This window comes from Hyperolius riggenbachi, chromosome 5, assembly GCF_040937935.1.
Source record: "Hyperolius riggenbachi isolate aHypRig1 chromosome 5, aHypRig1.pri, whole genome shotgun sequence".
NCBI lineage: Eukaryota > Metazoa > Chordata > Amphibia > Anura > Hyperoliidae > Hyperolius > Hyperolius riggenbachi.
The window spans coordinates 71203657-71229026 of record NC_090650.1 but is presented as its reverse complement, the minus strand read 5'-3'; the positions used below and the strand labels follow the sequence as shown (position 1 = coordinate 71229026).

General features: G+C 43.7%; 1 protein-coding gene across 3 annotated transcripts in view; it reads left to right on the top strand.

Moving 5' to 3' along the window:
- DNAJB6 (DnaJ heat shock protein family (Hsp40) member B6) overlaps positions 1 to 25370 on the top strand; it is a 138014-nt gene that overhangs the window by 28137 nt on the left and 84507 nt on the right. For all 3 annotated transcript variants that reach the window (XM_068235859.1, XM_068235858.1, XM_068235860.1), the window contains exons 2-5: positions 13703 to 13790; positions 15993 to 16102; positions 20034 to 20099; positions 21990 to 22100. In XM_068235859.1, coding sequence (XP_068091960.1) covers positions 13726 to 13790; positions 15993 to 16102; positions 20034 to 20099; positions 21990 to 22100 — 352 coding nt within the window. In that variant the 5' untranslated portion in view covers positions 13703 to 13725. The remainder of the gene's footprint in view (positions 1 to 13702; positions 13791 to 15992; positions 16103 to 20033; positions 20100 to 21989; positions 22101 to 25370) is intronic.

Below are 25370 nucleotides of genomic sequence, written 5' to 3'. Positions count from 1 at the left end.
TCTGGGTTTTTCCTTCCATCTCTGCCAGTAGAAAAGAGTAAACTATTTAAAGGAAAAGATTTTTGTTACAGTTGATAAAAATTCTGCAATAAATCTGCAGTGTGTCTACTTCCTGCTTTAATGGAAGCAGAAATATTAACATCCTGTTTACCAATTAGCTGCTCTGCCATGGCAGACAGATGACTCAGCTAAAATCAAATTTCAACTTGTAATTAGTCACAGAGGGGAAATTAGAGAGGCTAAACTATTTAAATACATACAATGATCATATCTCTGCTTTCCTTCTGTCCTGTGCAAGAGTTAAAGGGAACCTAAACTGAGAGAGATATGGATGTTTCCTTTTAAACAATGCCAGTTGCTTGGCAGTCCTGCTGATCTCTTTGGCCACAGTAGTGGCTGAATCACAGACCTGAAACAAGCATGCAGCTAATACAGTCTGACTTCAGTCAGAGCATTTGATCTGCATGCTTGTTCAGGGGCTGTAGCTGAAAGCATTAGAGACACAGGATCAGCAGGAGAGCCAGGCAACCAGGGCTGTGGAGTCGGTCCAAAAATCCACCGACTCCGACTCCTCAGTTTAGGATTCCACCGACTCAGACTCCGACTCCTCGACTCCGACTCCTCTAATTTGCATATTACAATTTTGTTGATTAAAAGTATGTAACATGAAATTCGTCTCTTAAAGAGACACTGAAGCGAGACTAAATCTCGCTTCAGGTCTTATATATAGCAGGGGCACGTGTGCCCCTGCTAAAACGCCGCTATCCCGCGGCTTAACGGGGGTCCCTTCACCCCCAACCCACCCCCCGCAAAAGTTGGTCGTAAAATGGTCGTAGGGAAAACTCTTCCTGGAGGCAGGGCTAACGGCTGCAGCCCTGCCTCCCAGCGCGTCTATCAGACGCGCATCGCCGCCTCTCCCCCGCCCCTCTCAGTGAAGGAAGACTGAGAGGGGCGGGGAGAGGCGGAGATACGCGTCTGACAGACGCGCATGGGGCAGGGCTGCGGCGGTTAGCCCTGCCCCAACCAGGAAGCGCTCCCCCGCTGCACGGAGGGGGTTTGGGGGGACAGGGACCCCCGTTAAGCCGCGCTATAGCGGCGTTTTAGCAGGGGCACGCATGCCCCTGCTAGCTATGAGGTCTGAAGTGAGATCTATTCTCGCTTCAGACTCTCTTTAACTGCCAACGCTTAGGAATTTTACAAGACAACTGAAGTGAGAAGGATATGTAGACTACTATATTTATTCCCTTTAGACTAAAACTAGTCCTTGGTAAGAGTACTTGTAAAAGGTACAAACCGGAACAAAGAACATCTATCAGGCCCTAGATAATGTAAGTGTGGGTACATGTAAGAATGAAGTGCAGGTACTCTGCAGGGGAATGAGGAGATTGTAAACAGACAACACCTCTGTGTTCAATGTGCACAGCATTCTCATTGGATTCCCTGCAGCTCTGTGGGGAGTGCATATGTAGAGTATAGTACTACTGTGTAACAAAGTAAACCTGAGACAGATGAAATTAAAGTTTTATACATACCTGGGGCTTCCTCCAGCCGCCTTCAGGATAATCAGTCCTTCGTTGTCCTCCTCCACCACCTGGATCTTCTGCTATGAATCCAGGTACTTGAACCAGTCGGGTGTAGTGCGCATGCACACACTCCACCGCCAGGAGCATACTACACCTGTGCAGCACTATTGCACAGGTGCAGAATGTTCCTGGCTGTGGGAGCGGCATGCGGCCGGACAGCGCTGACTGGCTGAATTACCAGGACTCATAGCAGAAGATCCGGGTGGTGGAGGACAGCGAGGGACTGATTAGCCTGAAGGGGGCTGGAGGAAGCCCCAGGTATGTATAAAACTTTACTTTTCATCCGTCTCGGTTACCCTTTAATTTGTAGTCACCAAACCAAATTTTAACATATCAAATTATTTGATTTCATCAGCAAAGAGTACATTTGCATAAATCAGCATCAATGCAGAATTATTTCCATCTCATTGACCATCTCTATTAGTGACACAGCTACACATCAGGCTTTATTCTTACAGCATAGATGTTATTTAGTATATATAAGAGATTCCTGTGTACACATCATATATACAGTCACAATCAGATATGTATATCTGACCTTAAAAATACGGGGACTGCTTTATTGAAGCAGCACAAGTAACTCATTTTGATTGGTTTATTTCATTTTTGTGGACTAAGCACAGCTATTACTGTATATATACATTATTTTTAATGACTATTATCTGAGAAATAGAACATTTTATCATATTTTCTATTTTAATTACAGTTACAAATTCATTAGGAGTCGGAGTCGGTGCATTTTTTCCCGACTCCGACTCCAGGCATCCAAAATTGTCCGACTCCGACTCCACAGCCCTGCAGGCAACTGGTATTATTTTAATAGGGAAAAATCCATATCCTCAGTTTAGGTTCCCTTTAAGGTCCACTTACGAAGAAACACTCTTTGCTGTACATTTTCCTTTTCCACTTTAAAAATGAGCTGTACATTTGTGAGCACAAAGTCAACATACTACATACAGTACCATTGTTCTCCTTCTTAATCTAACAGTCAGCGCTGAGATATTTGTAGCTTTATTACCTGTTGGTGATGTCATTTCCTGCAGCATATTCTCTCCCAGGGGTTTTAACCTAGAGCTGCAGTTGCTGGAAATTTTTTCACAGTTTAAAGGATACCCGAGGTGACGTGACATGAGATAGACATGTGTATGTACAATGCCTAGCACACAAATAACTATGCTGTTCCTTTTTTTTTTTTTTTCTTTCCTTTCTTTGGCTGAAAGAGTTATATATCAGGTATGTAAGTGGCTGACTCAGTCCTGACTCAGACAGGAACTGACTACAGTGTGACCCTCACTGATAAGAAATTCCAACTATAAGGATCCGTTTCCACTTGTGCATTGGGATTCTGTCGTGGAAAACGCGTCAACGATTCCGCATGCAGGTGCAGATTTGTTCGCGTTTCCATGCGGCGGTTTGCGCTATGCGATTTTAACCATGTCAATGCCGGCAAGCATGGGTTTTTCAGCGGAAACGACGGGAAAACTGCAAGACTAATAGGCTTGCGGGTTTCCTATTAAATTATGTTACCGGCGATTCGTGTGCGGCATATGAATTCTGACGGCTCTGCCATGCAGATTTTTTTTTCTGCATAGCAGACCGCACAGAATCCCGCACAAGTGGAAACAGCCCCATCCACTTGTATTCGTTATGCGAATCTGCATGCAGAAAACGCATGCAGATTCGCTCTAGTGGAAACGGGCCCTAAAACACTTTCCTAGCAGAAAAAAGAGATAAAAAGGGACAATAGTTCATAGATTTTAGCTCTGGCATACTTCAATGAATATGTCATTGAGCAAAAACAATAAAATAGTTAAAATTTAAAAAGTAGATTTAAACATGAAATAAAACTGTGGAATATAAGTCATTTTTAGGAGAAGGAAGATGGATACAATCGTTTCATTATTTTCACCTCCAGTCCTTTAAGATTATACTCCATTGCATCACCTTTCATGCCCATTGTAAGACCAGCATTTATGAAATGACACAGTAGAGCTATGTAATGGCATGCAAAGCTCCGTGCAGATTTTGGGGTACTTGAAGAAATTTGTCACCTGTACAACTTAATGCACAAAGCCCTAAGTTATATTTCCCACAGTACAACTCTTAGCTGTTTCTGCCTATAAACTTAGTAAAACCACTCTTGCAGCTATGTTGGCAAATGTGAATTAGCAGCTTAATATCTACTCAACTGTTCCCCTTTAGTAATTTTGTGTAGGCTGGAGTGAACAAATGTGGATGAACTGCATTCTCTGTCCTGGCGCATTGTCGACATGCCAAAGTAAGGATGAGCCTGCAAGTATGAAATTCAGTTTTGCCTGCAGCAAATTGCCCCCGCCACGGCCCATGCCCACCTACACTCACATTGTTTCATCGCAAGTGAAAGTGAATTTCGTACCAGTCAGCTTATCCTTAGTCAAATAGCGTTTATCAGCATCTTCTGAATGGCAGACTGACTACGAGCTGTGTAAAGTCCTGATTTTCTAACTGCACCTTAGGACCTGTTTACTTTTTGACGATTTCGATTCTCTTTCCATTGAACACATTGTTTGTGAAGGTGATTATCGACTATGCATTCACAAAATGTTGTCCTAGAGATCTTTGCTGTGTATGGACCTGCCAGAATGAGAGTTGCTTTTTTTTATCACAGAGCAGATCACCTGTCCTTGCCTACTTCCTTCCTCTGCAGCCTCTGGTGGAGCACAGGGGAGGGGTATACACCAGGGCTGTGGAGTCGGTACAAAAATCATCAACTCCTCAGTTTATGAAACCACTGACTCCGACTCCAGGTACCCAAAATGACTCGAACTCCTCGACTCAGACTCTAGTCTAATACTTACCAAGGCTGTGGATTTGGTACAAAAATCATCTGACTCCAACTCCTCAGTTTATGAAACCACCGACTCCAACTCCGACTCCATGTACACAAAATTGTTACTACTCCCACTCCACAGCCCTGGTATACACTGCCTATGTGTTCATAGAAAAAGACTGCCTTATTCAAAACTTCATCAAAACATTTTACTTATCCCCGCTCTCTCTTAAACTGGGCATCCTGGAAAGGGTTTGTTTGTCCCACTCCAGCTGTTAAGGAACTACAAGTCCCACAATGCATTGCAGGAGTCCAACAGCCAGTCATGACTCATAAAGGCAAATGCATTGTGGGACTTGTAGTTCCGTAACAGCTGGAGGGCCGAGTTTGCCCATGCCTGCTTTAGTGCATCTGCATGAGCGCCGCTCTCAATCAAGTCCACATTGTCCGCGGTGTACGGCGCACTAGAGGAGGTCGGCCTATGCACCACCTGGGGTCCCTGGGCCAGCGGCTGCGAGCGGAGCTGTCAGCGTAAGACATATCAGCTGCAAGGGGCTGGACGAAGTGTGGGGGGAGGTTATTTTTGGCTCATGACTCCTGTAAGTTATATCCCATTGTGCTGGAAGTTTTCTTCCAATGTTGTAATTTTTTCTTTCTTCTTTCAACAAAAAACCTTTGAAAGCAAGAAAAATACTGCTTGTCTACCCTTCTGTGTCCTCCGTGGCTGCCTGTTTTGGGTGTTGATATGATAGGGGACTGCGTTTCAGCCAGTCCAGGCCACACATTCACAAAGATGGTCCATTTTACAATAGCCAGCCAGGTATTAAAACCATATTGCATTATGCATTTTGTTTTTATGTGCATTGCACCAAACTTTTTGCATTACAAATGTATAATAAAATCCACACAGTAGGACTAAGCTGGGGCTTTAATGCGCATCTTTGTGCTCTCCTTGTTTACTAGTGAGACATCCCTATGTTGCAATTTTATGCTTTTTCCTTTCTGGTGTCCCCATACACAAGCCTGGCTGAGGGGGGATCTCTCTATCCAGACATGAGCCACAGCTTGTCATATCTTAACACTGGAGTACAGAGGGCTACAAAAATAGCTTGTGTGGGTGTGCTGGAGCAGTCGGAATTTTCATAACATGACCTTCAGCTTTCCTCACATTGCTTGGAAAGCGCACTGGATGCACAGTAGTAATTGCAGCTATTGGTCAGCTGCCTTTTCTTTGAATTTTGAAGGACGCCTGAAGTGAGAGTGATATGGAAGCTTACATATTTCCTTTTTAAATAATGCACCTTGCCTGGCTGTCCTGTTGATCCTCTGCCTCTAATACTTATAGCTATAGACCCTGAGCAAGCATGCAGATCGGGTGTTTTACTGAAGTCTGGAATAGCTGTAGGCTTGTTTCCGGTGTGTGATTCAGACACTACCGATGCCAGCAAGATCTGCTGGACAGCCATGCAATTGGTTCAATAGGAAATAAATATGGCAGCCTGCATATCCCTCTCTCTTCAGGTGTCTGTTAAAGTAAACCTAAAGGTGGCCACAATACAATTTGCTGATTGTCTATGAACGATTCTTTGTATGAATGATCAGAAATGATCGTTTTGGGACCACTAGTTAATAAAAATATCCTAACCAATCTGATCAGAATTTTTGTCCATTAGTGGTCCCAAATGCTCACTTCCGAATGATTGTTAAGCAAATTGTATTGTTACTGGCCACCCTAAGACGAAGAGGAGGAAAGGATTTTTACTTTGGTTTTTTTTCCAGCCGCCCCAGTCTGTCAGCTCCTTCTCCATCCTCCCAGTCCGCTCCATTGTGCCCCTGTGAAATCAGTGATCCAGCTGGGTCTTGGATTACTGTGCATGTGGATTACTGTGCACCTGATCTCCGGTAGTGTTGTGCGCAAGGGCAGTTCATCTTAGTGAACTGTGCAGAATACTCCCGGCCACATGCGCGCAGTTGTGTGGTGCACAGCCAGAATTGCGCATGTGAAGTAGTCCGCGACTCAGCTGAGTTGTGGACTTCATGGAGCTGTCAGCGACACAACAGAGGGGACTGGGAGGATGGCAAGGGAGCAGGGGACTGGAAGAAACCCCAAGTAGGTAAAAACTTAGTGTTAAGATTACCAAGTAGCTAGGTACTCGTAGGTAATCAGAATCTAAATGTAAATTAGACATCTGTGACCACTGAAAGGGGGGGTTAACAGGGCTGTGGAGTCTGTACAAAAAGCATCCAACTCTGACTTCTCAGATTATGAAACCTCCGACTCCAGGTACCCAAACGTACTTTGACTCCTCGACTCCAACTCTGATTGCACAGCCCTGATTAACATATCCATGTGGCCGTCTGATCCGATGCGTCCCACATCGCATTCCATGTTGCTCCTACGTTTCATCCTTCTGGGTTGGAGGAGGAAGCATGGGATCAGAAGGTCACATAAGTATGTTAACCCCCACCCTTCTCCCGTGGTCACAGATGTCTCATTTACTTTTCGATTCCGATTAGCTACAAGTACTTAGCTGCGCAGTAATATCAACACTAGTCTCAGGTAAACTTTAAGTGCCAAAACACTAGCACTCCTCTCTTACCTTTCCAGCAACACCAATCGTCTTGTAGCTTTAACTACTTGAGGACCGTAGTAAAAACCCCCTAACGACCAGGCCATTTTTTGAGAAATTGGCCCCTGCAGCTTTAAGGCCAAGCTACAGGGCCACACGACACAGCGCACTAGTGATTTCCCCCCCCCCCTTTTCTCCCCACCAACAGAGCTCTCTGTTGGTGGGGGCTTATCGCCCCCCCAGATGTAGGTTTGTTTGTTTTTTTTGTGTACTTTTTAATAAAGGTGTTTTTTGTTTTTTTAAATACTAATGTATTCCCCCCCCCCCCTCCCTCAGGGGGAGGGGGGGGGATACATTAGCTGGCGGGGGGCCAGCCAATCCCCGTGATGCCGATCACCCCTGCGCCTCTGGAGGGGACAGCCGTGTCACACGGCGGTCCCCAGTACATCGCTGCTGTAGATCGCAGCGCTGTACCAGTAATTGGCGTTTCGCCGTCTAACAGTCTCCCAAGCGCCACTTGGAGACTGAAGGCCGGAGCTCTGCTCCGCCCACCAAGCAGGAGATGCGCGCGCAGCCTGCGTGCGATCTCCTGCAAAATAGAGCCTGGAGCTGCTGCGGCCACGCCCATCGGCGTGACACGGTCGGCTACAGGTTAAAGTATACCTCAGCCAAGAAGCATCTCAGGTACCATACTTACCTGGGGGCTTCCTTAACCTCCCAAGCAGTATTGAAGGGAGGTTAATGGACAACTGAAACGAGAGTGATATGGAGGCTGCCATATTTATTTCATTTTAATTTCCTTTTAACAATACCAGTTTCCTGGCTGTCCTGCTGATCCTCTGCCTCTAATACTTTTAGCCATAGACCCTGAACAAGCATGCAGCAGATCAGCTGTTTCTGACATTGTCAGATCTGACAAGATCAGCTGCATACTTGTTTCTGGTGTGATTCAGACTCTACTGCAGCCAAATAGACCAGCAGAGCTGCCAGGTAACTAGCATTGTTTAAGAGGAAATAAATATGTCCGCCTCCATATTCTTCTTACTTCAATTGTCTTTTAAGGCCACTCGTCCCTCGTCCTCTCCCCGGGCGGCTCTAGTCCTTGGCAGTTAAGCCTGAAAGCCTGGCCGAGTCACACTTCCCTAGCGCGCTCACTTCCCTGGGAGCATTCTGCGCAAGCGGGCCACACATGCGCGACTCAGCCAGGCTTTTGGGCTTAATTGCCGAAGACCAGAGCCATGTGGGGAGAGGGGACTAGAGGCTTTAAAGGGGCTTAAGGAAGCCCCAGGTAAGTATGGAACCTGAGACACTTCTCGTCACAGGTTTCCTTTAAAGGATACCCGAACTGTCAGGTGACATGATGATAGACATGTGTATGTACAGTGCCTAGCACACAAATAACTATGCTGTGTTCCTTTTTTTTCTTTCTCTGCCTGAAAGAGTTAAATCTCAGGGATGTAAGTGGCTAACTCAGTCCTGAAAGGAAGTGACTACATTGTGACCCTCACTGATAAGAAATTCCCCTTTTTACCTCTTTCCTGCTCTCAGAAACCATTTTCTGCTAGGAAAGTGTTTTATAGTTGGAATTTCTTATCAGTGAGGGTCACACTGTAGTCACTTCCTGTCTGAGTCAGGACTGAGTCAGCCACTTGCATACCTGATATTTAACTCTTTCAAGCAGAGAAAGGAAAAAAAAGGAACACAGCATAGTTATTTGTGTGCTAGGCACTGTACATACACATGTCTATCTCATCATGTCACATGTCACTTCAGGTATCCTTTAATGCGTTACTAAAAAGCAGAGAGAAGCTGACAGAACCACGCTAGTGTGTTCAGGCTCTAAAGGGGCCCAAACACTGGTCGATTTCGGCCATCGATCAGAAATAGATTCCATCAAATCAGCCGATCGATCTGATCTTTCTGACAGGATGGAAAATCTAGGTCAGACTGCTCCTGGCAGCAGATTGATGGCCCATAGAGTTGTATTGGATCCAATGGTGCAATAATGATTTCCAATAGATTTCCTATGGATTTCATTCTGAAATCTATTGGAAATCTGTTCCTAGTGTGTGGCTCACATCAGATTCCTCTCAGATTTGACTTGACAGGCATCTGACAGAAATCTGTCTGAGGCCTGGAACCCACTGAATTCAGCAAACGCAAAACGCAACCGCTAGCGTTTTGTCTGAGCGGTTTGCAAGCGGATTCATGCACGTTTTTGGTAGTGTTTTGCAACATTGTATTTTTTTGCCCAGCGGGTGCGTAGCGTTTTGCGTTTTTATCCTGATTGGTCCTGTGAATTATTTTTAATTTTGTTAGTGTGCTGAACCGCAAAACGCTAGCAAAACCGCTCAGTTTAGGTTTTGCTGAGCGTTTCTGCTAGCGTTTCAATACTTTACATTGAAGCGCTAACGCTCCCAAAATGCTGCAGGTCCTGCGTTTGCGTTTCTGGGAAACGCAAACGCTCCTGTGGAAGTTGTCCCATCCATTAACATTAGCCCAGCGTTTTGGCAAACTGCTAGCGTATCGCAGTGCTGCCAAAACGCTGCCAAAAGCGCTCCTGTGGTTCCAGCCCTGATTGTTGAATCTGCTGCAAATCTATAATGCTGGGCATACACGGCTCAGATTCTTCTTATCAATCGAGCCGCTGATGGCTCGATTGATAACTTCCGACATATCCAATCACCATGTGGATCGATTCCCGGCTCGATCCCCGCGGGAGGACAATAGGCAAAAACGAAGCGCTGATAAGCGCTAAGAAGGAAGTGCCCGCGGGGACGAGCGGTGGTGCACCGGCATCGAGCTGCTGGCTCTATTCCGGCGCATAAACGTGCCGTGTATGCCCAGCATAAGTGTATGGCCACCTTAAGTGTATCCGAATAATTGTATGCTGCTTGGAATTGGCCAGTCACATGGGCTCCCTGCTGGTTTTAATTGATTGGCCCAGTTCCAAGCTGCATAAAGTTGGCACTGAATTTGCATTCAAGCTATAATTATTAGCATCTCATTGACAAGCTGTACTTATTGCATCCTGTTTTTGAAAAAGCCTGTCAGGCCTCTTACAGGAATAGGAAATGATATGCAGAGAGCAATAGTAGACCTCACTAAAGATCCCGGATGAGTGTGTACAGCATTTATACTGAAATGAGCAGCTGTGGGGAGTGTATTGTGATGTATGAATGAAAAGTATGCCTCTGGATCCCGGTGTACTGCATGCACTCTGAACATTCCAGAGACTTGTGTTACATACACACTTGAGATAAAAGTCTTTGGAAAAGGCAAGATCACAGACCAATTTTACCCCCTTCCATGTAGTATGAGAGCCATACTCTACACAGTCTTTTCTATGGAGCTGAACTCCCCATCAGATAAAATCTTTGCAAGATGCTGCACACATTCAAAAGATCAGTATCTGCAAAAAATCTGTTCCTGCAAAAGATCATTTCCTGCAAATTGCATTCATAGTCTGAGATCTGCAGATCCTCATACACATAACGGACATTCATCTGCAGATCAGATCCACTAGGATGGATCTTCAGATCTGCAAATGATTGTCAGATATGCAGATGAATGTCTGTTAAACAAGGTGTGTATGAGGATCTGCAGATATCATAGACTATGGGCTGGTGCACACCGAGCGGCTTTTTGGGCGTTTTCAGATCCGCTTGCGGCTGCGGATCTGCTTGGTCAATGTATCTCAATGGGGTGGTGCACACCAGAGCGGCAGGCGTTTTGCAGAAACGAAAAATGCCTGGGTGAGGCAGAAACGCATCAGAAATCCAAAAAATGCCTCAATGTTAAGTATAGGAAAAACGCAAACCGCTCTGAAAAACGGCACTTCAGAGCGGTTTTGCATGCGTTTTTGTTACAGAAGCTGTTCAGTAACAGCTTTACTGTAACAATATATGAAATCTACTATACTGAAAACCGCAGCAGCAATCCGCAAAACGCTAGCAAAACGCCATAGAAAAATAAAAAAAAGCGTTTCAAAATCTGCTAGCATTTTGCGGATCTGCTAGCGGTTTTTGGTGTGCACCAGCCCTATGAATGCCTTTTGCAAGAACAGATTTTTTTGCAGACACTGATCTTTTGAATCTTGCAAAGATTTTATCTGATGGGGAGTTCAGCTCAATAGGATAGACTGTGTAGGTATGGCTCTCATACTACATGGAATGGGGTAAAATTGGTCTGTGATCTTTTATTTTCCCAAAGACATTTATCTCAAGTGTGTATGTAGCATTACTATTGCAATGCAACTTTCTGCGTTAAGATGCTCCCATAGCGTCCCACTGTGAACTTAGCCCGAGTGTATCCTACACTGAAAGATTATGATAGCTTTCCTTGCTTACCTGTTTTTATTTAAAAAAAAAAAAAAAAAAAAAAAAAAAAGCTGCTTTCCTGGTTGTCTTCTCATCTCTGCATTTAATACTTTGAGTCATTAAGCCAGAATGAATATGCTGGTCACATGTTCTGACTTTGCACAGCTGACATATACAAACATCAGCTGCATGTGCAGATATGTGACTGCTGGAGCCAGGTGATACCTGCCTTACCCAAGCTATTGGAATGTTTTTTTCTTTTGTAACTAAGTCAGTATCAGTGACTGCTTTTCATTATCATTGTGATGTTGCTCACTTAAATCTTCAACATGTTTTTATTACTCCCCCCACCCCCCCAGGTTGTGACCTTAGCCCCAGATCCAGCAATTCCTGCAGATGTGCAGTCCGGCCAGTTATGATGCATGCATAGTTTGAATCCACGGGTCGCCGTGCTCCTGGTGGGCCCCTGTACATTGCGCTAATGGTGTTGATAAAGGGCCATGAGATAGAACAGTCACTGGTATTCTGCTGCCTATTATACAATAATCATCATCATCTATCCTGCAGATTATCTTTGTAATGGCCTACCTTTTACCTTTAGTGGATAGCGCTCTCGCCTTGCAGTGCTGGGTCCCTGGTTCAAATCCCAGCCAGTGTACTATCTGCAAGGAGTTTGAATGTTCTCCCTGTGTCTATGTGGGCTTCCTCCAAGCTACCCGGTTTCCTTCCACATCCCAAAACTATACAGATAAGTTAATTGGCTCCCTCCTAAAATTGGCCCCATATGACTATGGTAGGGATTAGATTTTGAGCCCCTCTGAGGAACAGTAGTGACATTGCTATATGTACTTTGTACGGCGCTCCGGGAGATGTAGGCGCTAGCTATATAAATACTAAATAATTATAAATGATCATCTTTGCCTTGTTCTTACTGACTTACCCAGCTGCTGTCTTGACCGGGAAGTCAATCAGCAGCCTAGACTGGGAGTTTAAAACGTATTCAGCCGATTAAAAAATATTATATGTATGTATATGTTACAAATGTAATTCTTGTTTAAAGTGAACCTGAGATGAAACATATCTCAGGTTGTATACTTGCCTGGCGCTTCCTTAAGCCCCCTTGAGGCCGCTCGGTCCCTAGCTGTCTCCTTGGGTGGCTCCTGTCCCCCTGCAGTACGGCCCGGTAACCTGGTCTTGTTGCGCATGCGTGGCTGTGTGCTGCCATCTCCAGCAGCATTCTATGCGGAACGCTTCTGGAGGCGGGAGCAGGCGTCTGGCCCTGCATGCGCATCAAAACGCGACTCTGCCACGCTATCCGACCGTACTGCGGGCGACAGGAGCCACCCGGAAAGACGGTGAGGGACCGTTTACCCTCAAGGGGGGCTTAAAGCGAACCCAAACCAAACTTTTTTTTTTTATTCAAAATATTTAGTTGCACCACTCTGACACATACAAAGATAAATAAACACTCTTTCAAGCCTATGAGCATTTCAGTGCATGCTTTTCACCCTTCTCTTTTCATAACTAGGGTTATACAGGTGGCAGCCATTACTTCTGAGCTTAGTAGGAGGTTTTAAATCATGGGTGTGTTTGTCATCAGCTACCCTCCCTCACAGGGGCGTCGTCTATGTGAAATCTCACACAAACTGAGATCACCTCCCCTGTGACATCATCAGTAGCAGCCTGTGTTTTTGTTTGTTTTTTATCTCCTCCATCAGTCTGTTGGATTCTGTCCCGTCAATATGGAAGGAAGGGAGGGGTTCCTCTAATAAATGTAAAATATTTTATATTTGTCATCATGCAGCTGAAAAAAGGCTGCTATTTATTATAAGTTAGAAAATAGATTTTATTTCTGAAATCTTATATTTTTAATTTGGGTCCACTTTAAGGAAACCCCAGGTAAGTATAAAACCTGAGATGTGTTTCAGCTCAGGTACACTTTAACACTAACAGGGAATTTCAGTGATTGTTTCTTTTAAATATCCTTTGACCTATGTCACACCATCACCTTTATTGTACGGTTAACAAAGGCACAGAACTGTGTGGTGTACCGCCTGGCTTTGTCCCTGGCATTTTCAGTTGAATAGATTGGCACTCCTGACATGCAGCAGGTCACCGCATGACCTAATTAAATCCTGCAGCACTGCTGTGAGTCTGCTTTTCTAAATATAGATACAATCTACATTCCAGCCAATGACCACGCTTTATGCTGTACTTTCCTTCAGGATTGTAAATACTCTTTCCCAAATATTTAAGCACCTCAATCTTTATGAGCAAAAGGAAATATTTTTGCATTTGTCATGACATGAATATCTCTGGATCCTAATTCCACAGTATTCAGAATGCTGCAAGTTTATTTAACGTTGCCTTCAGTTGCATATTGTGAATGTTGTTTTTACTTAGTGCTGTTACTGCTTGCAGGTTAGCACAATCCAGCTTAAATCATGGTGGAGTATTATGACGTCCTGGGAGTCCATAGGAACGCCTTGCCAGAAGACATTAAGAAAGCGTAAGTATTTCTAAGAACCCATTGCTGAAACATTCTATTCCTTCAGTGGTAAAGCATTTTGCATAAGTCTAACAACTGTGCAATGATGGATTAGGCTATGCTCCCACTACAGTAGAAATTTTTTTCGTACGTTTTACCACAAAACTGACCGTGAATGGATCCTGTTTTATAAATATCTGTTCATTTAGTCTGCAATCCGTTGGATCTGTTGCGGTAAGCAGACCACACTTCTATGCTCAAATAAAGCAGGAATTTGGCACATCCAATATGTATCTGTGTTTTGTGTATAAAACCGCCAAAGTTTCAGAGCCACATAGGACCCCTTTATCAAGGCAACATTCGCTCGTAGGCAATCATCTGTCAATCTATAATATCAAATTGAAGAGAATGGGAATCCAGAGCTCCTCTCAGCACTCTCAGGACGCGATGGGGTTCAGACAGGCAGCAGCATTGGAATTAAAGGGGTCCTGTGTGGCTCCGAAACATTAGCGTTTTTATTCAAAAAATGTATAAAGATACATATTGGATGTGCCAGCTTCCTGCCCATTTGAAGATTTACATCATCCCCCTCTTTCAGCTGTAGCGCTCCCCTTTAAGGTTCGATCCAGTAGTGAGTGCGAGGCAACACTAACTTTGATGCACACTTCTGTGCTGTCTGCAATTCTTCGGGAAGAGTGGATGCATTTCCCATATAGCCTATGGTTGAAAAACGCAGCCGCTCAAGCTGGAGCACAACAGACTATACTGTGTGCCGCTGCTAGCTGTTTTTGGTCCGGCTGCAAGTGGGAACCCAGCCTTATGCTGGATGCACATGGTGCGTTCCCGCACTCGATGCGCCAGTCTATTCGCGTTGACTAGATTATTTCCGACATGTCCGTTTCGCGTTTCGATGGATGGGTAGGTCGATTTGGCATACTTTACATGTGAATCGTCCTAACAGTCATCGAAATGCGCTCGGAAATGCTCGGAAATAATCGAGTCGACGCGAATCGACGGGCGCATCAAGTGCGGGAATGCACAGTGTGTATCTAGCATATAAGGACATGAGCCAATATTCACTCTCCATTCAACCATTTATTTGTTCAGAAAGCTAGCATTGTCCCTTAACTGGAAGTGAATTCTTCAGCAGACCAATCGCAGATGACCTATAAACAATAGTCGTCTTAGTTGCTGTGTGACTGAGCATGCCAAATATGTATTGGTCCTGTTTATATTGCATTGTGTTCATGTGTAGCCAACTTGATGGTGTGCACTGGAAATTGCTAGAAGCAAAGGATTGGTCAGATTTTTGCTGCATCTGCCCGAACTGCGCATATTGTTGTTAAGAGTGTTTTTTATCCAGGTCTTTGGAGTCGGTCGAGGAGTCGCCGTAATTTTCGGTAGTTGGAGTCGGATGATTTTTGTACTAACTCCATAGCACTGCAAGGAGTCAGAGCAATTTTTGGGTACCTAGAATCGGTTTCAGAAACTGAGTTGGAGTCGGATGATTTTTGTACCTGCTCCATAGCCCTGTAAGGAGTAATTTTGGGTACCTGGAGTCGCTGGTTTCATAAATGTTGAAGTCGGATGATTTTTGTACCAACTCTACTGCCTTGTTCTCCTCTACTATATTTCTTGCAGTGCATCGTAACAGATGCATTGTAACGCAGAACATCGCACAACAATACAAAAGCAATGCACCATTCACAGTCCAGCCTTTATGGTATGGTCTGATGAAGTTCGGTATCTCAACACTCTGCATGCAGTGCGTTTACAGCATATTGCCTGCAGTACAGTGAAACATGCTTTTCATTGACTGTATGTGACTCCACGAGCAAATAACTTTGGGCGCAGCATTCCATTACGTTGGGTTCCTGCTTGCACATAAGCATGGCTCAGACCAGTAATTGGTTGATAAATTGTGGTACAGTGGCAGGAATAACAGCCTCTAAACAGGGTGTAGATTTCAATCACTGCCGTCCAAAAGCAATTAAGCTGAAAATCATATTGTTTGTATACGATTTATCTTTTTTTTAAATTTAAATATATATTTTGTATTTGAAATATTTTGAAGTATAACCAATCATCAAAGCAAGTTGTTAAATCTAAGCAAAGAATATTTTTCATTTGTAATCCTATACCCTAATAATTTTAAATAACATTTTGGGTATATATGTTATGTATGGAATCTATATAATTTATTGCATTTTCTCTATATTTCAGGTACCGAAAGTTAGCTTTAAAGTGGCATCCAGATAAAAATCCTGACAATAAAGATGAAGCTGAGCGAAGGTTTAAAGAAGTTGCAGAGGCTTATGAAGTATTATCAGATCGTAAGTAATATAAAATGAATATCTGTTTCTCAAAGGACACCTGAACTGAGAGACATATGGAAGCTGCCATATGTATTTATTTTGAAGCAGTACCAGTTTCCTGGCTGTCCTGCTGATCCTAAGCCTCTAATACTTTTAGCCTTAAGGTGCGTACACACATGCGACTATAGTCGTTTGTAACGATCGTTCCCCGATCTTTACCAACGACGATCGTTACAAAAAACGAACCACCGACTATTAAGGCAAACGACGAACGAGCCAAATCGCTACAAAAGAAAGTTCTGTCTCGGCGGATTTTAACCAACGACGATCGTTTGCAAAAGTAGTACATCGTTGGAAACGATCGTTCGTACTAGGCTTGACATGCGCATTTCACTATTTCTCCATGGAACTTCTCATTTTTATGCGCAGGCGCAATAGTTGCTTTCTGTGATGTAACGTTCGTTCTAACGATCAGATCGTTACACACATTTTAAAACTATCTTTACTTAGGTCGTTCTTTCATCAATTAAAAGTTCGTTCGTCGTTCTTAACGAACGATCGTTGTCGCATGTGTGTACGTAGCATTAGACCCCGAACAAGCATGCAGATCAGATGTTTCTGACTGAAGTCTGACTATGAGATTCAGACAGTGCTGCAGCCAAATACATCAGCAGGACTGCCAGGAAAGGAACTAAATATGGCAACCTCCATATCCCTTTCTTTTCAGGTTTTCTTTAACATTCCTATTTCCTTACTGGCAAGGTGTATTGCATGTGACCTCTCTGGATCTGTTACCTGTTTAATATGTATAGTAAGTGTTAATAAGAGTAGTTAACCTTAGTAGTATGGTACAGTGCATTTTGGGAGTTCTTTGGAAGCACATGGCAGGCTTTGAGCTTGCAGGTTTTATTTAAACACACAGTTGTACGTATTTGTTGCATAGTGGTGTCAGCTGTTGCCTAAATTCCAGATGTGTTATAGTGTGTAATTACAAGAGCTACACAGCATTTTAATTATCAGCTGTTGATCCTGTTTGTTGTTTCTAGATTTAGGCTTGTCAGACTTATATAATTTTAAGTAAGGCTGCATTCCTGATAGCTTCACTTCTACTTGGTGTCTATTTCTCAACACAAAGTATTCCTGAGCTCGGTTGGCATTGGTGTAGCTGGGTTTCGGCAATATCGGTCCTGCCTTCTCCCTTGTGTTGTGAAATACCACAAATCGATGTCTTGGAAGTAAAGTATTGGTTTATTTACTGTACAGGAGACGAAAAATTTGTCTGCCGAGGAAGGCTCGTAACAGAAGTTTCGGTATATACCCCAAATTACACATTACAATCATTCCTCCTACCAATAACCTGATTGGATCCTCACAAAATCTCTAAGTTAACTATTGGAATACAGAATACAGCATAAATGAATACATGAATACATATTAATATTTAAGTGGATAAGATCAGTCAGTCGTTTATTATTATTAGAGGTATATTTTTCATCAGTGGCTTGTTTAATTTAAGGCTAGTTTGACTGGTGAGATTCACACAGCGCCATCCTTATCTACAAGACAGACAAATCATCCCTAGTAGCACATTCCAAACCCATGAAAACATGTGAAAGAAGAGAACTAGTCTTATGCTGTATAGAACAAAGGGAGTATGGCAAAATGGCTTACAGGTGGCCATTTTATTTATCAATTTTACTTCACTTGCTCACCTTTTGGATTGATGGAGCTGAGTGATGATTTACCAGGGGCTTCATGCACTTCCTCTACCCTTCAAGTTACGGGCGCATCTGCAATAATTGTTGCCAGATGGCTTCCAGAATGTTTGTTGTACTGCTTGAAGGCCTGTTCTGCTTTGTGGAGAGGGGAGGTAATGGGAGGAGTAAGAGAGGCTTTACTGCAAAGACTACAATATGAGAATAGTAGAGGCTTGTAATTGGTGAATCCCACATGATGGAATGTGAACTAACCAGCTGTCCCACCTCAATATACGTGCTACAATGGGCTCTATTTACAAAACTTCATAAATGGCTTGTCACCTAATTGATAAAAATACTCTATCAGCACATTTTACAAGCAAAATAATCACTCAAAGTAAGTTGTTCCTGATTAAGTTAATTTCAATATTACCTTTTCTTCCCTTAATTATATGGTATTTTTGCTCTTAGGGAGCATAAAACAGTAACGTAGATAAGGTGAAAACCGAGAATAACAGGTGAAAAGGCTTTGTGAGTCATGCCCAATGTGTGCTATACACTTCCTAATTATCCATATAGTTTTTGTGTAGGTGTTATGCTTTGCTATTAAAGTGAACCTAAAGTGAGAGTGATATGGAGGCTGCCATATTTGTTTCCTTTTTTAAAACCATTCCCGTTGCTTGGCAGCCCTGCTGATCTGTTTGGCTGCAGTAGTGTCTGAAGTACACCCGAACAAGTATGCTGCTAATCTTGTCTGTTCTGACAATGCCAAACACCTGATCTGCTGCATGCTTGTTCATGATCTATGGCTAAGGGCCTGATTCCACTACAAGCAGATTCTAGATGCAGAAAAACTTCAATGAAAGCCTATGGGCCTGTTTCCACCAAATGCAATTTTTCTGATGCAGATTTCCCATAGGCACTAATTGTAGTCAGTTTTCTGCATCCAGAGTCTGCGTGTAGTGGAAATGGGCCCTAAAAGTATTAGAGGCAGAGGATCAGCAGGATAGCCAGGCAACTGGTATTGCTTAAAAGGAAATAAATATGGCAGCCTCCATATAATTTTCATCTTGGGTTCATTTTAAAGGGGTTCTCTGGCATGTCTAAAAAAACAAAAACTGACACTTACCGAATAATTAGACTAGTGCCAGCGGCGGGAAACTGAAGATCATAGGAGGACAGCGCGGGACATGACAGCTGCAGGGGGCCGATAGAAGCTCCAGGTAAGTGTCAGTTGATATTTTTTTTTTTTTTATTATTATTATTATTATTATATATACATGCCAGAGAACCCCTTTAATGTTTTAATATTATGGTAGTTGTAGAGTGCCAATTTACTACTACAAAAGCTGTAGGATCAAGTTAATAGCACTTTTATTCGTTATGCAGGATGTATCATGCATTTCAACTAGCCTCCTTAGCGGTGTGGACAAGCTCAGCTCGTCCATTACCGCCGGAGGGTGCCGCTCAGGCCCTGCTGGGCCGATTTTTATCAAATAAGGAGCACACGCAGCCGACACTTTGCCAGCCGCGTGTGCTGGCGTGCTACCTGATCGCCGCCGCAACGCGGCGATCCGCCGCGTGCAGCGGCGAAAGAGGGTCCCCCCAGCCGCCCGAGCCCAGCATAGCCGGAACAAACAGTTCCGGCCAGCGCTAAGGGCTGGATCGGAGGCGGCTGACGCCCATGACGTCACTCCGCTCGTCGCCATGGCGACGAGGTAAGCAAAACAAAGAAGGCTGCTCATTGCGGCCTTCCTTGTTTGTTCTGTTCGCCGGAGGCGATCAGAATGACGCGTCCGGAGCGCCCTCTAGTGGGCTTTCATGCAGCCAACTTTCAGTTGGCTGCATGAAACAGTTTTTTTTTTAATTAAAAAAAAAAAACCTCCCGCAGCCACCCTGGCGATCTTAATAGAACGCCAGGGTGGCTAGCTTACCATCAGTGTGGGCACAGGTTTGACACAAACTTCTAAAGCGAAAAGTACAGTCAACTAGCAATGTAAAAGGGAATAAATATGGCACCCTCCATATTCATTCATTAAGTTTTGTGTTACAGCAAACCGCTGTTTTTATTTGTGAGACTGGAAGTCATAACTTTTTATGAATGGCGATTTTAAATTTGTCTGAGTTGAACTCCATTGCATGATCTTGTACATTGTCTGTCTCCCTAATTATGTACTCAATATAATAAATATTAATGAAAGAGAAACCTTAGTTTATCTGAAACTTTACATGAGAATATCTTGTTTCTTCAGCCAAGAAGAGGGATATCTATGACAGATACGGAAAAGAGGGATTAACAGGTGGAGGTGGCGGCGGTGGTAAGTTTCAGATATATTTCTCAATTTTTTTTGGGGGGGCCAACATTTCACTGGTTGATCAGGGATTTGTTAAAGAGACACTGAAGCGGAAAAAATTTATTTGATTTGTATGTGTAGTACAGCTAAGAAAAATAAACATTAGCAGCAGAGACACAAGTCTAATATTGTTTCCAGTAAAGGAAGATATAAGAAACTCGTTATCTATGCAAATTATCCATTAAGCTCCAACTCTGCCAGGCACTCGAGAAGTTTTTTTTTCCCTCTGCAGGGAAGATTTTACAGAAAAGGCTAGTGAACTTTTGAACCCATTTAAGGGGCCCAAACACCTAACGATTTTACCGCCGATATACGGCCGATTCGATCACAGTGATCGAATCGGCTTTGAAATCGCCGCGCACACCACTGACAGAACAATCGATTTCCGTCCGAAATCGATCGTTCCTGTCGATCCGTCCGTGCGGAAGATTTTTCTCGATCACCGGCGGGTCGGGAATGCGTCGATAGCGGCGTTCGAATGACCGACGCAATACAGCAGGTATACATTACCTGTTCCAGCCGGTGCGAGTCCCCGCTGTCACCGCTGCTTCTTCTCCACGCTGGGCTCCAGGGCTGCAGCTACACAGAACTTCCTGTCCCGGCAGGAAGTTTAAACAGTAGAGCGCCCTCTAGTGTTTAAACTTCCCCTGGACAGGAAGTTCAGTAGCTGCAGGAAGGGTCTGGGGCCCGGAGCGGAGAAGCAGCAGCAGTGACAGCGGAGACTCGCCCTGGCCAAAACAGTTAATGTGTGCGGGGGGGGGGGGGGGGGAGGCGGGGGTCAGCTCCACAGATTGTGATTGGTTTCAGTCTGAAATCGATTCACAATCTGTTTGCAATAAAGGAGCCATACGATCCCTCTCTGATCAGATTCGATCAGAAAGGGATCTATCTGTTGGTCGAATCTGATGGCAAATCGACCAGTGTATGGCCACCTTTTGACTGCTTCAGTGTCTCTTTAAAGTGTTTATTGCAAACACTACTCTAACCAAACAGAGCCTGGCTGAATGGTTGTAGGGCCATTTAAAAGCGCAAATTGTGGAACTGTACCTCATTCTTTTCCAAACCTTACTTTTACATACCTATTCTCAAAAGTGAGTGATACTGAAAGCGGACCTCTAGTGTACATTACCTATTCACTGGGCCCTCTGCTCCTGTAACGTTCTACCAGGTTGTCTTCTTGTGTATCAGTCCCAGTGCAGGCTGTGCCTGGTGTAGACACAGAGTAATTTCACATTAACACTCCTAAATACAGGCTTACTCTGAAGTCCCATTACAGTCCCGATTTAAACTATCCAGAACACTCCCTGTAGCAGATTATATAAAAAGGTTTGCAAAAGATACTAGTTTCTGAGCAGAAAGCCTTAATTTTATTTATCTCTGTGCTGTGGTCACATGATTATGCCTGCAGGAATTTTCCTGCTCAGATGTCTTACTGGGATAAATCTTCACCTTGTGGTAATACTGGATTTCTCTCCAAGTATGTAGAATCCTGCAGGGCATGATCATGTGATCACAGCCCAGGCAGAATAAAAGTAAGGCATCAAATTCCTTTTGCATTCTTATGCATTTTATGCTAGGCAGACTGCTGAACAATCCTTTTAGATATGGTGTATATATGCTGACTGTTCCTCTTCTTTAATTGAAAAGACTAATATTACAACAAAATAATGTACTTTTTCTAATTTCGTTACCCTGAGAATAACTAGTTGTCTAGTGGTATTCCTAGTGACACAGTGATCATTTGCTGACCCTGTTTTCAATATGATGACTGAAAAATTCTGGTTATGGATGTTTATATATTAGTCCTTTATACATAATGTAATTTGCTTTGACCGATGTCTGTTACATTTTTAGGTGGAAGCCACTATGATAGCCCCTTTGAATATGGTTTCACCTTCAGAAGCCCAGATGATGTCTTCAGAGAGTTCTTCGGAGGACGAGATCCATTTTCATTTGATTTATTTGGTATGTTATGTAACTTTATATTGTGTTTTTAGGTAGCGATATCTCGGTACTGCTTCAGTTACATGTATTGTTAGTTCCCAAAGTGTGCAGTCTATTCTACAGATGGACTGTGTTCTCGCATTATGGTTGTCCTAAACTGGTATCTAAAAGTAGGACCAAATGAAGTAGTAAACAGTTATATACTTTCTGCACAATTTTTCAGCATCCGTATACTGCATCTACAGGCAGCAACAACCTTCTGTAGCAGTATGACTCAATCTTTTATTAATAGTGTATCTCCAACCTAGCTTTTGCATTACCTTAAAAACCCCCAGGACTGTTAGAATTGATAAAACACCATCCAGCTTCCCAACCAATATAATAGAGCTTCTACAAAATGTACAGCTTTTGCCATGTTCTCTGTACCTATCAATCAAACGATCTGGCAATAGTTATCTATAACTATCCCCCACCTCCCTCCCCAAAAAAATTCAGTTCTATAGGAAAGACTTGAGCTTGGAAGTGTGCCAAGTAAAATGAGGATTCCCGGCAGTGATGTGCATTCCATGGCTTGGGAAAACCGCTTTAAGATGATCATGCATTTTAAGTAAAAGGTATTTGTGAATTTTCTGAAGCATGAATAGCTAGATACTTATTTTGTTAATTTCCTCTGATTTTTTCCACTTCATTATGTAGACTTGTTGCCAGTCTTCAGACAGGAAATGGGAACAACAGACAAGTAAATATAGTTGTATGTTCCTCTCTGAAGCATGTTTAGCTACATACCTTTACTTTAAAGTCTCATTCCTTAGACACTCATTTCCTGCTGGTAGCCTTGCAGCAGGTATGAAGAGTGGGACTGCACAGAGACAAAGTAAAGCTTTGCAGGTAATCATGTTTCATAGGAGAACATAGAAGTTTATTTTTATTTGAAATAGGTATTTAGAATCAGGTACACCTGAGGGATCGTATGGCTGCCTTTACTGCAAACAGATTGTGAACTGATTTCAGCCTGAAACCGTTCACAATCTGTGGTGGTGCTGCCGCCGCTTCCCCCCCATCCCGCATACATTACCTGCTCCGCCGGCGCGACTCCCGGGTCTCTGCTCTTTTTCTCCGCTCTGGTCTCCGGCATGCTTCCCTTCTTCCTGTCTGGGGGAAGTTTAAACATTAGAGCGCCCTCTACTGTTTAAACTTCCTACCGGGACAGGAAGAAGGGAAGCATGCCGGAGACCAGAGCGGAGACGGAGAAGAGCGGAGACCCGGGAGTCGTGCCAGCGGAGCAGGTAATGTATGCGGCTCTATTGCGTCAGTCGTCGGGCACTCGAACGCCGCTAGCAATGCGCTCTTTACCCGCGGGCGATCGACGGTTATTTTCCGCACAGCGCGATCGACTGGATCGGACGGAATGGATCGAAATTCGGCGTGTACTTTAACGATTGGCAGGAGATTCGATCCCAGTGATCGAATCTGCTGTCGAAACGGCGGCAAATCGGGCCAGTGTATGGCCAGCTTAAGGCTTTTCTCTTCACTTTACCAGCAGAGAGCTATAGGCCTGTGGCACTGCACCTAGTTCAATTGGCCATGACTTCTTACAGAATAACATTAGGTGGTACATGCAAAACTAGTCCCAGCTTCTTAAAGAGAACCCGAGGTGGGTTTGAAGAATATTATCTGCATACAGAGGCTGGATCTGCCTATACAGCCCAGCCTCTGTTGCTATCCCAAACCCCCCTAAGATCCCCCTGCACTCTGCAATCCCTCATAAATCACAGCCACGCTGCTGACAAACAGCTTGTCAGAGCTGGCTGTGTTTATCTCTATAGTGTCAGTCTGCAGCTCTCCCCGCCTCCTGCAGAACTCCAGTCCCTGCCTGCATCCCTTCCCTCCCTGCTGATTGGAGGGAAGGGATGGGGGCAGGGACCGGAGCTATGCAGGAGACGGGGGAGCAGCTGAGACTGACACTACAGATGTAAACACAGCCTCACAGCATGGCTGTGATTTATGAGGGATTGCAGAGTTCAGGGGGACCTTAGTGGGGTTTGGGATAGCAACAGAGGCTGGGCTGTATAGGCAGATCCAGCCTCACTATGCAGATCACATTCTTTAAACACACCTCGGGTTCTCTTTAAGGGGAGATTCTTAATTTTTTTTTTTATTTTTTTTTTGCTCTTTAGTACTTACTGAACAGCAGTCCAACTCTCAGAATTGAGTGCAAATGTGCAGGGAGTGTGGCTGCCATTTTTCTTTACCGAAGTATTCCCTGTAAAAGAGCTAGAGAATAAAGTAAAAACTGGGGATCCCCCATGAGGAAATGGACAAGTCCAAAACCTTTCTGATATTTATTACATACTGGAAGCAACAGCAGCATAGGTGAAAAGTAATTTGTAATACATTTTAATCTGGGAGCAATGTACTTATAAATGTGTACACATGTCATTTTTTAATGATGGTGGTCCTTCACCTCTTGAGGAATGCGATCATGGGCTGGCAGGCTGATCACCGATACCTGCACTTTTTATTAACAGGCGCTCATGCTAGAGCGAACGCGAGCTCCCTGCAAATCTCGCACATTGTGAGATCATGCGCCCGTGCGTGGTGGAGGAATAAGGAAGCCTCTCTGCGGCTGCCATCCTGTGTTAGGCGGCTACACAGTGGTTAAAGGCAGGATTGAGCTCAAAACAAAATATTGCCGTTGTAGCAAATACATTTGTGATTTATGATGTAAACTATTGAATCTTTGTGGATTGAGATGGCAAATGTTTGTATTAGTAACGATTGCTGTATGGGCATCACATATATACATTTGGTGCTAGTCACTGGTATTCAGTAAAAATGATCACTTTGTATTGAAATTACCTTCCACCTTTTTTTCCCCTCCATCTTTAACCCTTTCCAATCCAATGTCAAACTGTGCAGCAGTCCGTCCTCCAGAGCAGAAGAAGACACTTTAATTACTGTATTACATAGATCAGCATACTACAGACTATAAATCCAAAGAAAACTGTCGTCTTGTTAAAGGATACCCGAAGTGACATGTGACATGATGATATGATGATAGACATGGTTATGTACAGTGCCTAGCACACAAATAACTATGGTGTTCCTTTTTTTTTCTGCCTGAAAGAGTTACATATTAGGTATGTAAGTGGCTGACTTAGGCCCGACTCAGACAGGAAGTGACTACAGTGTGACCCTCACTGATAAGAAATTCCCCTTTTTATTTTTTGCTCTCAGAAGCCATTTTCTGCTAGGAAAAGGTTTTATAGTTGGAATTTCTTATCAGTGAGG